The sequence below is a fragment of the Silene latifolia genome, chromosome 3, assembly GCF_048544455.1.
Source record: "Silene latifolia isolate original U9 population chromosome 3, ASM4854445v1, whole genome shotgun sequence".
NCBI lineage: Eukaryota > Viridiplantae > Streptophyta > Magnoliopsida > Caryophyllales > Caryophyllaceae > Silene > Silene latifolia.
The window spans coordinates 87565661-87581222 of record NC_133528.1 but is presented as its reverse complement, the minus strand read 5'-3'; the positions used below and the strand labels follow the sequence as shown (position 1 = coordinate 87581222).

General features: G+C 35.7%; 1 protein-coding gene across 1 annotated transcript; it reads left to right on the top strand.

Annotated features, from left to right (window-relative positions):
- The first annotated feature begins 340 nt into the window (after positions 1–340).
- Positions 341–15253, top strand: LOC141649312 (uncharacterized). The gene is made up of 8 exons (XM_074458006.1): positions 341–579; positions 8435–9632; positions 9817–11127; positions 11272–12952; positions 14081–14658; positions 14759–14875; positions 14990–15129; positions 15223–15253. The coding sequence occupies exons 1-8, from the start codon at positions 341–343 to the stop codon at positions 15251–15253; spliced, it is 5295 nt and encodes a 1764-aa protein (XP_074314107.1).
- Positions 15254–15562: the final 309 nt, after the last annotated feature.

Genomic DNA, 15562 nt, shown 5'->3' with positions numbered 1-15562 from the left:
TGTTACAGACTGTAATTTTCTAGCTCTTGCATTCTCAAGAGGTATTTCTCACCGCAGAAGACCAATGCTTTAAGAAGCCAAATTACAAGCTTAAAAAAAGGTCCACTGAAGACCTGAATGAGGCATGAGCTCGCTTCAAGAGACTAGTCCGTTCTGTCCCCCATCATGGTTTTCAGACCTGGTTTCTTTGCAATCAGTTCTATAATGGGTTGTACCATGACCATAAAGCTCTTCTTGATTCCTCTGCCAATGGGAGGTTTCAAAATAACATAAATGATGCCAATGTTTGGAAATTAATAGATGAGATGGCTACTCACACTGCTGAGTATCGTAACCCCAAATGTATTATAAAGGGGGTGGTTCAGATGGTGTCGTTGCAGCTCGGTTGGAGGCATTGACTGACCAAATTGCCGAATTAAAGACATCCAAATCTTTGGGGAATAAGAAGACGTTTCATGCTATGGTTCAGCAGAAGGAGTCTTGTGCTAGATGCGATATGAACGGTCATGGAGCAGCTGAATGTTTGAGTACGATAGAGCAAGTGAATGCCTTTCAGTCTTTCAGGCAAGGCATGTTGGAGTAAGTTTCCCCGACAATAATGCGACCACAATTGTAGATCATGATGATCACATATTTAAATCTCATATTTAAGAATACAAGAGGGAAAGTAATATTTTACAGTCAACTGGTCCACACATATCGGTAATGATTGGCTGACTAGAGTTTAACATTACTGTCGTGCGACGGTGGTGATCAGTTGATACCCTGAGGTCATACCTATAGGGTAATACTCTTATATGATCATTTAATTAATCGTATGTCGATACGAGTTAATTAAATTGCTTAAAATTGACGGATGATTTTGTGAGTAAAATTAACGTGACTCATTGTAATTCGATTAAATGAGTTACGGTCTAAGTAATCGAATTGTTTTATTACTTAGATTAAATTATTGTTTACGAAACAATTGAAACGGATTGAATAATTTATTATAAATTCAAGTTGTTGAAATTTATAATTCGATAAACCATTTTGGTACAAGTAATTAACAATTACTAGTTAATCTTGTATGTGACATATTTTATTAATATGTTAAAAATACATTGCATTGTGACATGTCATGTAACATGTAACATGTGACAAAATTGACAAATGACAAAATAAAATGGACTACCCATTTTATCCTAGTGTACCGAAATTATGGAGGAGTTTAAGGTTAATATTGTGTTTTATTTTTAAATGGAAACATAATGATTAAGCCTAATATCTAGCCTTGCATGCCTAGTCTCATCTTGAGAAGAACAAGACCATGCATTGGCTCCCCTTATAGACCCCCCCACCGGTTTTTCCATCAAGTGGAACCAAATGGATTCCTCTATTATTCATTCACTACTCTACTATTTTTCTAGTGTAAGAAAAATCCTCTCTTCTCTACCTTTTTGTGAAAAACCTTAGAGAAATAAAATCTCACACAATACTCCTCTCTTGACCGGAATACAAGAGAACAAAATCTCCATTTTGTGTTATTTTTAAGCTTGTTTTAATTAATACTAGTCTAATATTAATTAAAATATTAAGGGTATTCCTTGGGTATAATTCCTTAGGAGAGATTCTAAACTTGAATCTTATTCTTCCATTTTGGAAAGCTCAAGATCTAGTAAGAAGGTGAACTTACTAGTGCCCATTTATCCGAAATCATCAATGTAAGAATTGATTTTTCTTCTTATACTTTGTAATAGTTTTGCATGCATAAGATCCATTTTAATTTTATGACTAAATTAAATCTTCATACTATGAATATTTAAACACATGAGATTAATGAATCACAACAAGTGGTATCAGAGCTTCACGGTTGTTGCATGCAAAATCGGGTTTGTTTTTCCGAGTTAATTAGTTAACATATAAAACTGGTTATTTAAGATTTATGAAGATAAATCATGAAATAATTTTGCATGTTAAAATTTTCTGGTCCTAAATGGATTTTAGGTCATATGGGACGATTTATGGATTTTATTGTTCATTTTATATATTATTGGCATTAAAATGTGATTTTTATTAGGAAAATGTCATTTTTGGACGAAAAATAGTTAAACTTCGAATTTTTCAGTGGGTTTTGGATATGTTTTCACATATATTATCTACCGGTGGCATGTTAAATCTTGTGAAAAACTAAGTTATTTTGAATAAAATATGGATTTTATAAGTTTAAATCGAATTTAAAGGGTTTATTAGGGTAATATGAGTTATATTTCGAATCTGGTCATGAAAATTTAATATGTTGTCACATGCATTTTTATTCAGTGTGTGTAAAAATATTAGACGGATTCAACTCCTTTTGCATGATTTATGAATTTTTGAGTAAAAATTCAATAAATAGTGACTTAAATTAGCCAATAATGCTAAATCATATTTCATGAGTAAAGAAAAACGTCATATGTTGCATTTTATCCCACATTTCAGATCTAAAAGTGAAAATTTGGTTAAAATTATTTTTCCTCATATTTTGATGGTCATATTTGATAAAACCGATAAATCGCAACGATGTTTTTCTCGAAAATTTTTCAAAATTTTTAACCTAAGTTTTGAAAATTATGAGTGTCATGGTATTTTTCCAGAATGTTCATGAGTTTGAATTTCAAATTTTGATATTATTTGAAATTATTATAATTTAATTTGGAGTTTATAATATAAAATTGTATTTTTTGGGTCCAATAATGAACAATATTAAGAAATCAAGTTGAATTATTGTCAAAATGTTAGTGAAGACTAAGTTTTGAGTCTTAAGATGGTTAGGGTAATTAACTTGAACATAAATATGAATTTATGAGATATTTTGTGATTTTAACAAGTTTATTATCACGCAAATCCATAAAATCGATAAAATATACGATATTGGCTCTTAAAAGGCGATTTAGCATAAAATTAAGCATTTTCATACATATTATGATGCTGCATTTTATTTATGATTGTCATATTTTCATTTTATATAATTTTTGAATTATGTAATTTTACTTAGTATGGCCTTAGTTTTTTAATTGATATTACCCGAAATGCATAGGAATATCGATTCGGTTGTAATTATTGTGATCTCGTATCACCGTTTTGTAATTTAATAGATTTATTTTTATTACAAATGTATAATAGGAAATTATGTAATTTTTATTTATTATTTGTAATTTCCCGTAGTTTCCATGAAGACGGTGTTACCTCGAGATGCGTGCCAAGACCGAAGTTCAAGGGACTACCAAAGGAGTTGGTTTCCGAATTTGTAATAGTTTATTAGATTTACTATTTTAGGAAGGCCATACTAGGACTTTATATTTATGATTTGCATTTTATTTATATGTTTGCATGCATCGCTAAATCGCCATAACTAAACATGCATTTTATTTAATCGAGTCATCGACCGTGTCAATTATAATTATCGTAGTTCACCGCTTTAGTTCACTTAAAACGTGATAGATAATAAATTGACATGACCTCTCGCTAAATTAATAATTGAGATATAGCCTTACCAAATAGTAGAACCCATGAAGTACCAATTTCATAAGGGAGTTGAGCCGGCTTCACCGTAATACAAACCTTGTTACGTTGGCGAAGTGGGGTAGTAAAATGTTATTACATCGAAATTTGGATTGAGCTCAACGGAAGTATTCGTGACCGTAGTCACATGTGTTCCGGGCTAAAGATAAATATTAGAGTAATTTTATCGACCGAGAGTTCTAAAAGTAGAATCGATTAAAGAGTTAATCCACCGAGTTATATTGATAAGGGATGAATCGGCTACACCGTGCCCGGGTTAATATGAATTTGGATCTCGGGATCATTTATCATAGTTGGGTAGAGGTCACTATGTAAATGCTTTACTTGTTAAATTATTTACAAGTATTATTATAACGATAAATGTTTTGTTTCATTATTACGTTGTCATATTGTTCTATTTCTTTAACTCAATTTATACGATATCATTTCGATTTTAGTTCAAATCTCCATTAAAACATCGTAACTAAAGACAAAATTTGATTTCTTCTAAAAACCTCGTATTATCCATTGTAAGGATCTCTTGTGAAGAGTATAGATAAAAGTTATTCGTGATCAAAAGAGTTTTTGATTCTTGACTAACATATCTACTTACAATGAATTGTTTCTCATGTGCTTAATTGAGTTAAGTACTTTGAAACGTTAAATCATTTTGGTGACTAGATTTGTTAGAAATCGTAATTGACCAAAATACCGCAACCACTTCAATAAAAGTTTTAAGACTAAACGAATAAATTGAAGAGTAGTCTTCATGAATTTCAATTTTGCTTTTCTTAGCAAAGACTCATTGAAATGAGTGGGAGCATTCTCTTAAACCGTTAAGAAAAAGAAAAGTTTCAAAGAAGTAAAATTAGAATGGAATTGATACAAGGTAATGGTAAAAATAAAGTTATTGAGAATAACGATACTAAACCTATCAATCCCAACCGATAAAGTTTCCATTTTGGAAGTGTTGGACACTAAAAGGAAACTACCCCAAATTATTGAAGAATCAGCAAGTTAGTTGTGGGACATCTAATGAAACTTTATTCTATAAATGTTTATTTGATTGACATAAGTTTTTCTAGTACCACTTCGTCATTATTAGAAACCGATGGTGGTTTTCATCACTGTGTTTGATACATAGGATGATTAGAATATGACGACTAGCAACAAAGGATGTCGAGAGATAGAGTCATTGTGTACTCAATCTAGTTTTGGGTTTATAGTTGCACCTTAATTATGACTATTAAGTGAATAAACTCTAAATAAGAATATAATCTTGTTAAGATTCAAAAGGGGCTTCACTTTTGTGACCCTATACACCACGATTTGATGTATGGCTAGCCCATTATCAAGGTGATTATATTCTAAACCAAACTAGAATGATATATCATGTAGATGATGCAAGACTTAAATTGGTAACCCAAGATTAAACTTTAAATTCTAGAATGATGAACGCAAAGAGTTAGCAAGTACTCTTGGAACCATTAGATTGTTAATCTTATGGTATATGCGTATCTTGTATTCGAAGCAAGATGTCTCGTGCCTTTTGGTTGAAAATGAGATCGAGAATGTAAATCATTGATACAGAATAGGTTGATCATTTTCTTTTACCAACGATTTAAGTTGACACTAATGTGTTCACTTAATAAGGTAAATAGAGAAATCTTTGAACAAGTTCAAAGAATTCCAGGAATCACGATTTAGTCGTGATGGGATTATCAAAGTGAAGACTTTGATATAAGCCAAAGGAAATGTGATATAGTATCACAAGTTAATCTCTCTTAGCACGCATTATGGGATAATGTGTGGTTGGATAAAGAAATCAAACCCTATTCGATATGGTTTGGACTTTAATCAAGTTACTTTGAGTTACTTGATCCTTTTGGGGATTTTATCATTTTGTCTAAATTATTTTTCCACTAAATCTAAAACAATTCATATGAGATATGAAATGGTAGGGTACCATGCTTGTAAGTTTTTCACAAGAAACAAATACTCATTTTTCCCTTACAATAATCACGAGTACAACGGGTTTGTGGCTCGTGAAGCTGTCTTTCTAGAATACAAGTTTATTTCTAGAAGACAGAGTGGGAGAAAATATTCAAGAGCCACAAAAGAATTGTGTCAAAAATTGTATGTCGCAAGAAACTGTTTTTTATTGGCTACATGACGTTGTTTCTTCGAAACCTAAGAGGTTGAACTCATCACTTGTTGAAGATGATGATTTCATGTTACTTTTAAGAAAGTAAAGAGCTTACAACTTACAAAGAAATTGTTTGATTCAAGTTACTTCTGGAAAGTAATGAACATATGACCTACATGAGAGTGTTTAAGTCACAACTCAATACAAGGCTTAGAGCCATGAAAATCCGAAATTAATTCCAAGTGGAATTGTTGGATATCAAAGAGAGATATCAAAGCTTGATTAGTTGCAAAGTGTTTTGCACTATTCAGATTTTCTTAGGGATTGTGTTTCATTATGATATATATATATAGCGAGTGAATCTAAAACTCGTTTCTTCAATTAAAGAAGGAATGTATTCGATACATGTGATGTGTTTTATAGATTCTTAGAATCCTAAGACAATGTGCAACTTAAGAGATAGTCTTAAGTAGGACATCAACGAGTTGGAGTCAATGTTTTGATCATGTTATAAAACTTTTCTCGATGGGTCGAAAAGTTGTGTTTATACATGAATTTTAGTGGGAGTTACGAAAATTTTGATTAATCTTATATGTGGATGACATATTGATCATTGAGAATGATTTAAGACTTTTGGAGTAATATAATACATCTTTAATATCCGGATTTATGGAGATAAATCCACATGATATTAGCGCCAAATAAGAAGTCTTCTGTTGATAAGATTCATGATTAGTTCAATCGAGTTGAACATATTTGATTGATTCCATTTGCTTTCGCTGCCGGATCAATTAAATGAGTAATGATGTATAACACTTCATATACTTTGAGTGTGATGAATTGTTTCAAAATCGAATTTAAGTAATAGTTACCAAATAGCCATATAGATTATTCTTAAGTGCTTGAAGAAGCATTAAGGATGCAAAGTAAAGTGTTTTTGATGCAATTCACAAATTTGTGTAAGGGCTTACACTAATGACTGTTGGGATTGCATAAGGTTTCGGACAAAAACCGTATTCGAAACACCTAAAGATGGTTAAGGAACCATTGTGGCTATGTTATTTAAGAAATGGATTTGCTAGAATTGTTCTAGGCAATAAAGAACAATGAGAGATGCTTACAATGGAAAGTGAGTACACTTGCAATCATGAGATGTGCAAGAGGATGGGTCCCGCACACTATGAAAACAGTGGGAGCTATTCTAAGGCAAGAGAGCCTATGTCTAGATTGGATCTAGACACGTACTCAGAAAGTTTTGTAATGCAAATGTATACATTACAAAGGAAAACGAGTATGTAGTAAGGTTAAGTAAGGTACAAGAAGTTGATAAAACCTACTAACCAAAGCCTTCTCATAGGCTTAACATGATGAGTCATGTCATTTCAATTGGATTGAGATGAACAACTACATACATGATCAAATTGGATTATAAGAATATGAAATAGTAATCAGGTATTGACTATTCATATATGATAATCACATTTGTCGTTCGAGTTTTTAATCTAACTCCTTTTATACTTTGTTATATCCAAACGGGTTGTAGAGACAATATTGAACCCCGTTAAAGTGAACCCGAATTAACATGGTATTTGCCCATAGTCACTTGTATGAGGTGACGTCTCGAAGTGACTAGAGTGTAATGCGATTGATGGCAAGTTTAAGTGCCATAGAGTCATGAGAGATGATTAGTCGATCACATAGGCAGACTGTTAGGAACACTTTTTCGGGCCTAATGACCGCTTATAGAGTTCTGGCAAATTTATATAGCCTGGTCATGGCAAGAGCTACTATAGTATTCGAATGAGTCGATTCTTTTGACTAAAGACTGTTCGCCCAAGGTGGCACAATTTCAGAGTAACTTTGATTTATGATCCTACGACCTTCGTAAATGGGGTTAAAGGGCTTATTTTGGGTTATGATGAGATGTGGCTAGTCGAAGGGAATAGTGCGATAGGAATTGTCCACCCCTTTGTCAGGGTTAAAAAAATATCTCAGGGCCACTCGAGGAGTAATGAACTGGAAATGCGTGGCCACGCTCGGAAGGTATCTATGGTAGATAATTCCGGTCAATCAGTTGTTCTCCAGATCGAGGAAACCACTCTCGATATGATCACTTGCAAGTACGACCCGAAAGACACCTTGCATTGAGTGGGAGATAGTAATAGGACAAGAGAATTGGTGATGCACACTTGTCGAGGACAAGTGGGAGACTGTTGGAGTAAGTGTCCCCGACAATAATGCGATCACAATTGTAGATCATGATGATCACATATTTAAATCTCATATTTAAGAATACAAGAGGGAAGTAATATTTTACAGTCAACTGGTCTACACATATCGGTAATGATTGGCTGACTAGAGTTTGACATTACTGTCGTGCAATGGTGGTGATCAGTTGATACCCTGAGGTCATACCTATAGGGTAATACTCTTAATTGATCATTTAATTAATCGTATGTCGATACGAGTTAATTAAATTGCTTAAAATTGGCGGATGATTTTGTGAGTAAAATTAACGTGACTCATTGTAAAACGTGATGAGAGAGAAGCTTAGAGAGAGAAACTGCTCTAACTTCTAGGGTTCCTGATTTTCATAGCAATGGCTAGGAAGAAACATACATCTCCTCCGCGATCTGTTACTCAAATTAATACACAAAATAATCCAAAAAATAATAATAATTCATCAGCTAATAATACTAATACTAATACTTCTAATAATAAAACAATAAATTCTAGTAACAATAATCAATTGAGTCCTAATTCTAGTATTGATAATAATTCGAATCCTTCTATACAAGTGGATACTGTGGATGTTGAACTTGAGACGGTGAGTAAGGAAGTAGATGCTCAACTTCAGAGTGTTGCGGTGCTTAAGGAAGGTCTTGTTTTATCTGAGAATCCAAATGACTGGGTGGAGGTATCTGGTCAGAAGCAAGGTGTCGTGACTCAACCAGCGCGCCTTGAACCAATTGATGAGAATGAAACTGCAGTGATTGAATCAAGGAGGCCGGTGCTGAAACTTACTGAGGATGATGTTAAGGACGAAATAGCATACTGGAAACAGGCGGTTTATGGCTATGTCATGGGTGCGAATCCGCCATGGGATGTTCTGGATGGATTTCTGCGTCGGATTTGGTTTGCGTATGAAATTTCGAAGATCTCCTTCCTTCCTAATGGTCTTTTTGTGGTAAGATTTGCTAAACCTGAGCATCATAAACTGGTTCTGGCAAATGGTATGTTTTTGTTTGATGGTAAACCCATTGTTATCAAACTGTGGGACCCTTCAGTAAGAATTTCAAAGGTGTCAGTTAAGAAGGTGCCTATTTGGGTTAAACTGGTTGGGCTAGACCTGAAATTTTGGGGTGCTAAGTGTTTGGAGAAATTGGCTAGTCTGGTGGGCAGGTTTGTCAGGATTGATGATTCTACCTTAGATAAGGCTCTGCTAGGATTTGCTAGAATAATGGTAGAAGTTGAAATAGACCAGTCTTTTCCTAATAGTATTACTTTTGAAGATGAATTGGGAAATGAGGTTAAGGTGGCTATAGAATATGACTGGATTACTATCACTTGTAAGCAATGTAGAGGTATTGGGCATGCCACTAATGCGTGCAGGAGGAAAGTGATAGGGGAAAAAAGACCTTTGGCCAAACAACCTCAGAGACAGGTCTGGCAGCCTAAAGGAGCTAGTGGTAAGGATACTACTCATGTGGATCCAAAGGAGTTTCCTCCACTGGTCTCTCATGAGAAGCAGCTGGTTCTACCTCCTAGTACTAGTGGGCTAGTCACTCCAGTAGTTGTCCCTGGACCTATCTATACTCCAGCAAGGGTGATTACAAGAATGACTAGGCATGAATCAAGGACTGTTGGAGGGCAGGGCACTGTGTTCTCTGTGAACTATCAAGCTGAAATGGCAAAAGCTACTGGTACTGCTGAAATGGTGGAAAAAGGGGGTGGAGGAGAGGAGGTTTGTCCTCCTAATGATTAGGTTTGGAGTGTGGAATATCAGGGGCCTGAACAGTGATACTAAACATAAAGATATAAAATGGTTTCTACATCAAAATAATGTAGATATGTTTGGGCTCCTTGAGACTAGGGTCAAACCTGGTTCTCTAAATAGAATAGCTAATAAAGTTTGTGGTAATTGAAAGTATGTCACCAATACTGGCTGTCATCCTGGTGGCAGGATTTGGGTCCTCTGGAACTCTGGCACTCTTGAGGTGGATGTCTTGGAAATTGATCCCCAATATATTCATATTAAGGTTAAGGAGAGAATTACTGGATCTGAATTTATTGCTACCTATGTTTATGCTTTTAATAAACTTGAAGATAGGGCTTCTCTATGGAATAATCTTGTTAGAATTTGTGTGGCTGGTCCTTGGGTTGTACTGGGGGATTTTAATAATGTTATGTATGCCAATGAGAGGTTGGGTAAAGCAGTTAAAGATGATGAAATGCTCCCATTCCAAAATACTGTGGCCAGCTGTGATTTACATGATCTTCATACTACTGGTGCTTTTTTTACTTGGAATAACAAGCAACCAAGTGAAACAAGAGTATTTAGTAGAATAGACAGAGTCCTTGTAAATGGGGCTTGGCTGACTAATTGTTCTGACTGGTTTGCTCATTTTCAACCTGAGGGCTCTTTTGATCACTGCCCCTGCATTATCTCTTGTGGTGGAATTTGTAGTGTCAATAAGAAGCCCTTCAAATTTTTCAACATGTGGACAAAAGTTGATGAGTTCAAAACTGTGGTGCAGCAGGGATGGGATATTCTAGTGGTTGGTACCCCTATGTATCAGGTTGTAAGGAAGCTTAAGCTGCTCAAACCTGCTCTTAAAAGTCTAAACTCTGAGTTGTTCTCTGATATTGAGAGAAATGCTGATGTAGCTTTTAAACTGCTCACTGAATGTCAAGTACAGCTGCAGCAAGACTGTACTAATATTAGCTTAATAGACCAGGAGAAACAACTGAGGGAGTCTTATATGCTTTTGGCTGGAGCTAGAGAAGATTTTTTGAAGCAGAAGGCTAAGTGTGATTGGGCTAGAGATGGTGATTCTAATTGTGAGATGTTCCATCAAGCTATCAGGCAGAGACACCTTCACAATAAAGTTTTACAGATTGAGAATAGTAGGGGTGTGCAATGTAATGATCCTGGTGATATCTTGCAAGCATTTGTGGATTATTACCAGGAGCTGCTTGGTTCCAATGCCCAGACTAGTGATTTTTATCAGCATATTGTTACACATGGGGAGCTGGTGGAGGTTAGTGACTGGGATAGGATGTGTAGGATCCCTAGTGAGGAGGATGTTAGGAGGGTTCTATTTTCTATACCTGATGATAAAAGTCCAGGCCCTGATGGTTATACGAGCTGCTTCTTTAAGGCTAGTTGGTCAGTTATTAAAGAGGATGTGTGTGCTGCTGTCAAGGATTTCTTTGTACATGGCAAGCTGCTTACTCAAGTAAATTGTACCACCCTTGTCCTTATTCCTAAAGTTGACAACCCAAGATCAGTCAAGGAATTTAGACCAATAGCCTGATGTAACACACTTTATAAGATCATTTCTAAGCTATTGTGTGAGAGGCTAAGTGTTGTCCTTGATCAGATTATTAGCCCTACTCAGAGTGCTTTTATCAAGGGGAGGAGCATCTTAGGTAATATCCTCATCAGCCAGGACTTGGTTAGACTTTACACTAGGAAAACTATCTCCCCCAGATGCCTTATGAAAGTAGATCTCAGGAAAGCATATGATTCTATAGAATGGATTTTTGTTGAACAAATGATGAAGGCACTTAATTTTCCTCCTAAGCTGATTGGTCTTGTCATGCAATGTGTCACTTCTACCTCCTATTCCATTGCCCTCAATGGTCAGCTTCATGGTTTCTTTCATGGCAAAAGGGGTCTCAGGCAGGGGGATCCCATGTCTCCTCTTCTCTTTACAATGTGCATGGAGTATTTGAGTAGGCTTCTCAAGACAGTTAGCCAGATGCAGGGTTTTCACTTCCACCCCCTTTGCAAAGCCCTGAAACTCACCCATCTTATGTTTGCAGATGACCTGCTCATTTTCTGCAAAGGAGAAACCAGGACAGTTTTTATTGTGATGGAAGCTTTCAAGCGTTTTTCCAATGCCTCAGGTCTGAATATCAACTCTGAAAAATCTGATTTTTATTGTAATGGGATGAGTCCTGCCATTGTCCAAAAAGTGCTCCATGGAACTGGATTTAAAAAAGGAGAGCTGCCTTTTAAATATTTGGGAGTTAAGATTTCACATAAACGCTTATCTAAGATTGATTGCAACATTCTTGTTGATAGAATGATCAATAGAATCAGGGGGTGGAATAGCAGGAAGATTTCCTACTCTGGTAGGCTAGTGTTAGTCAAGTCTATTCTGGCTACTATCCACAATCACTGGGCACAAATTTTTGTGCTTCCTGTTGGGGTTATGGAGAGGATCCATGCCTTGTGTAGGAACTTTCTGTGGGAAGGAGAGGATAAATATTCAAAGGCTCCACTAGTGGCTTGGAATGTTTTATGTCAAAGCAAAGAATATGGAGGATTGGGGATTATTGATAGCAAACTCTGGAATATTGCAGCTATTGGTAAGCTAGTATGGTGGTTGGCTAGCAAGCAAGACCATCTTTGGATTAAATGGGTCAACAACATTTACATCAAAGGGGCTAGCTGGTGGCAGTATGAACCTACCAACTATAGCTCTTGGGCTTGGCGCAAAATTTGTGCAGTGAAGAATACTATGCAGGCAGGATATGTTCAGGGGAAATGGAGAGGTATAGATGAGCCCTACACCATTGCTGATGGCTATAAATGGCTACTGCAGGTGCCTGCTGAGAAGGTTACGTGGTACAAAGTAGTTTGGAACAGGTACAATTTGCCAAAATGGAGTTTTATCATGTGGCTTAGGCAGCATCACAGGTTACTTACTCTCGATAGGTTGAGGAATATGGGAATGGATGTGCCCTCTCTATGTTTTATCTGTGGTTTGGATGCTGAGAATCACGATCATTTATTCACTCACTGCTGGTTTGCCAAAAAATGCTATCATCTAGCTGCTGACTGGCTACAGGTATCAGTTGATGTTCTGAGTAGTTGTGGAAATATTCTGAAGTACAGATGCTCAATGTTTATCAGGCAAGTATGTATGTCTGCAGTAGTTGGTATTTCCTATGGTATTTGGAGATGTAGAAATTTATGCAGGCTGGAAGGCTACGTAACTCACCCAAGCAAGCTGATAGCACAAGTTCAGCAGGATTGCAAGAGGCGTGTATCTGGTATTTTTTCTGGGTGTATGAATAGAACAGACAAGGAATGGTGCAGGAGTTTAGGCCTTATTTAAGCTACTAGTGTTATTAATTCCCCTAGTTTGCCAATTTGATCAGATGTATACGTGATGAAAACTGGTGATGTATAGGTTGTATCTTGATATTTGAGCTTAATATTACTTACATTTCACCAAAAAAAATAAATGAGTTACGGTCTAAGTAATCGAATTGTTTTATTACTTAGATTAAATTATTGTTTACGAAACAATTGAAACGGATTGAATAATTTATTATAAATTCAAGTTGTTAAAATTTATAATTCGATAAACCATTTTGGTACAAATAATTAAAAATTACTAGTTAATTTTGTATGCGACATATTTTATTAATATGTTGATTTTTAATATGTTAAAAATACATTGCATTGTGACATGTCATGTAACATGTAACATGTGACAAAATTGACAAATGACAAAATGAAATGGACTACCCATTTTATCCTAGTGTACCGAAATTATGGAGGAGTTTAGGGTTAATATTGTGTTTTATTTTTAAATGGAAACATAATGATTAAGCCTAATATCTAGCTTTGCATGCCTAGTCTCATCTTGAGAAGAACAAGACCATGCATTGGCTCCCCTTATAGACCCCCCCACACCCCCCCACCGGTTTTTCCATCAAGTGGAACCAAATGGATTCTTCTATTATTCATTCACTACTATACTATTTTTCTAGTGTAAGAAAAATCCTCTCTTCTCTACCTTTTTGTGAAAAACCTTAGAGAAATAAAATCTCACACAATACTCCTCTCTTGACCGAAATACAAGAGAACAAAATCTCCATTTTGTGTTATTTTTAAGCTTGTTTTAATTAATACTAGTCTAATATTAATTAAAATATTAAGGGTATTCCTTGGGTATAATTCCTTAGGAGAGATTCTAAACTTGAATCTTATTCTTCCATTTTGGAAAGCTCAAGATCTAGTAAGAAGGTGAACTTACTAGTGCCCATTTATCCGAAATCATCAATGTAAGAATTGATTTTTCTTCTTATACTTTGTAATAGTTTTGCATGCATAAGATCCATTTTAATTTTATGACTAAATTAAATCTTCATACTATGAATATGTAAACACAGAGATTAATAAATCCCAACAAGGCACTCCTTTCTCTAATTTCTACAATAAAAGGACTAAGGAGCATCCTTTCCTTCATAGGAGTAGTCAGAATGTGCAAAATCCGCAGCCACAACAACCACAAAAGAATAAATATGTGGTTCCTCAGAATCGTGGTAATCAACTACAAGGTGGCTATGAAAGGCAAAACCAAGGAGGTCAACAGTTTATGAATCAACATCAACAGTTTATACAACAGATGCAACCTCCTCAGGAAACTCCGAATAACGATATGTCGGAGATTAAAGCCATGTTACAACATCAGATGATGGCTTCACAGAAGCAGGAGGCTTTAATTACTCAGTTGATGGCTCACAATATAATCTTGGACAATCAAATTGCTCAATTATCAAGCCAAAAATCAAGTAGGCAACCGGGTGCACTGCCGTCTCAGCCTGATAAGCCGCATGACACGGCTAATGCAATACATCTTCAAAGTGGTCTTATATATGATGGACTAGAGATGCCTCTAGTGATTGAAAATGTCATTATCGAGGAGTTAGATGTTGATGAGGAAGAGAAATCTGCTGATGAAGCTGTTGTAACGCCTGAAAAAAGTCGATCGACAGAAGAAACTGGTCGATCGACAGATATATACATTCGATTGACTATTACTGTAGGTCGATTGACTAATTTGATAGATATATAGAGCTGCTGATCCATTGCCTATGGTTGATGGTTCGTCTTCTACTGCTGATAAGACGACCATATCCGATAAAGGGAAGATCAAAGATGTTGAGCCACCAATTGTAATCAAGGTTCCATATCCGGGACGATTGAGAAACACGAAGATCGAGTAACATTTTGGTAAATTCATGGAGGTCGTCAATAATCTTCAGGTAACTGTACCTTTTACCGAGCTAATTACTCAGGTACCCTCTGACGCTAAATTTATGAAAGATATACTGACTCGTAAGAGAAACTTTAATGAAGTGGAGAACATTGCTTTTACAGAAGAGTGTAGTGCACACCTACAAATAAAGCAAGTCCCCACCCAAATTGAAGGAGCCGGGTAATTTTTCTATTCCCTGTACCATAGGCACTCATGGGATAGATAAAGCTTTATGTGATTTGGGTGTGAGTGTCAGTGTCATGCCTTATTCAGGTTGCGAGAAAATGAACATAGGACATCTTAAAGTTACTAATGTGACCTTACAAATGGCTGACCAAACAGTTAAACGCCCCTAGGTGTTTTAGAGTATGTCCTTGTTAAGATAGATAAATACTTTATACCTGTTGACTTTATTGTGTTGGATATGGCCGAGGATACTCAGATTCCTATAATTTTGGGTTTGGCATTTATGCATACAGCAGGGGCTATTATAGACATTAAACACGGACGTTTGACTCTTGAGGTGGGGGATGATAAAATGACTTTTAACTTGGCTAGAACACTAGCTAAGCCTATGATAGAGGATACATGTTATGCTATAGACATTGTGGAT

What these genes read in the sequence shown, in the direction of transcription:
- LOC141649312 (XM_074458006.1), top strand. Translation starts at nt 341, where the DNA reads ATGTATTATAAAGGGGGTGGTTCAGATGGTGTCGTTGCAGCTCGGTTG. An exon ending in ATGGCAAGCTGCTTACTCAA is followed by an intron (nt 11,128 to 11,271) that starts GTAAATTGTACC and finishes GTCCTTGATCAG; the next exon opens with ATTATTAGCCCTACTCAGAG. An exon ending in ACCCAAATTGAAGGAGCCGG is followed by an intron (nt 15,130 to 15,222) that starts GTAATTTTTCTA and finishes TGCCTTATTCAG; the next exon opens with GTTGCGAGAAAATGAACATA.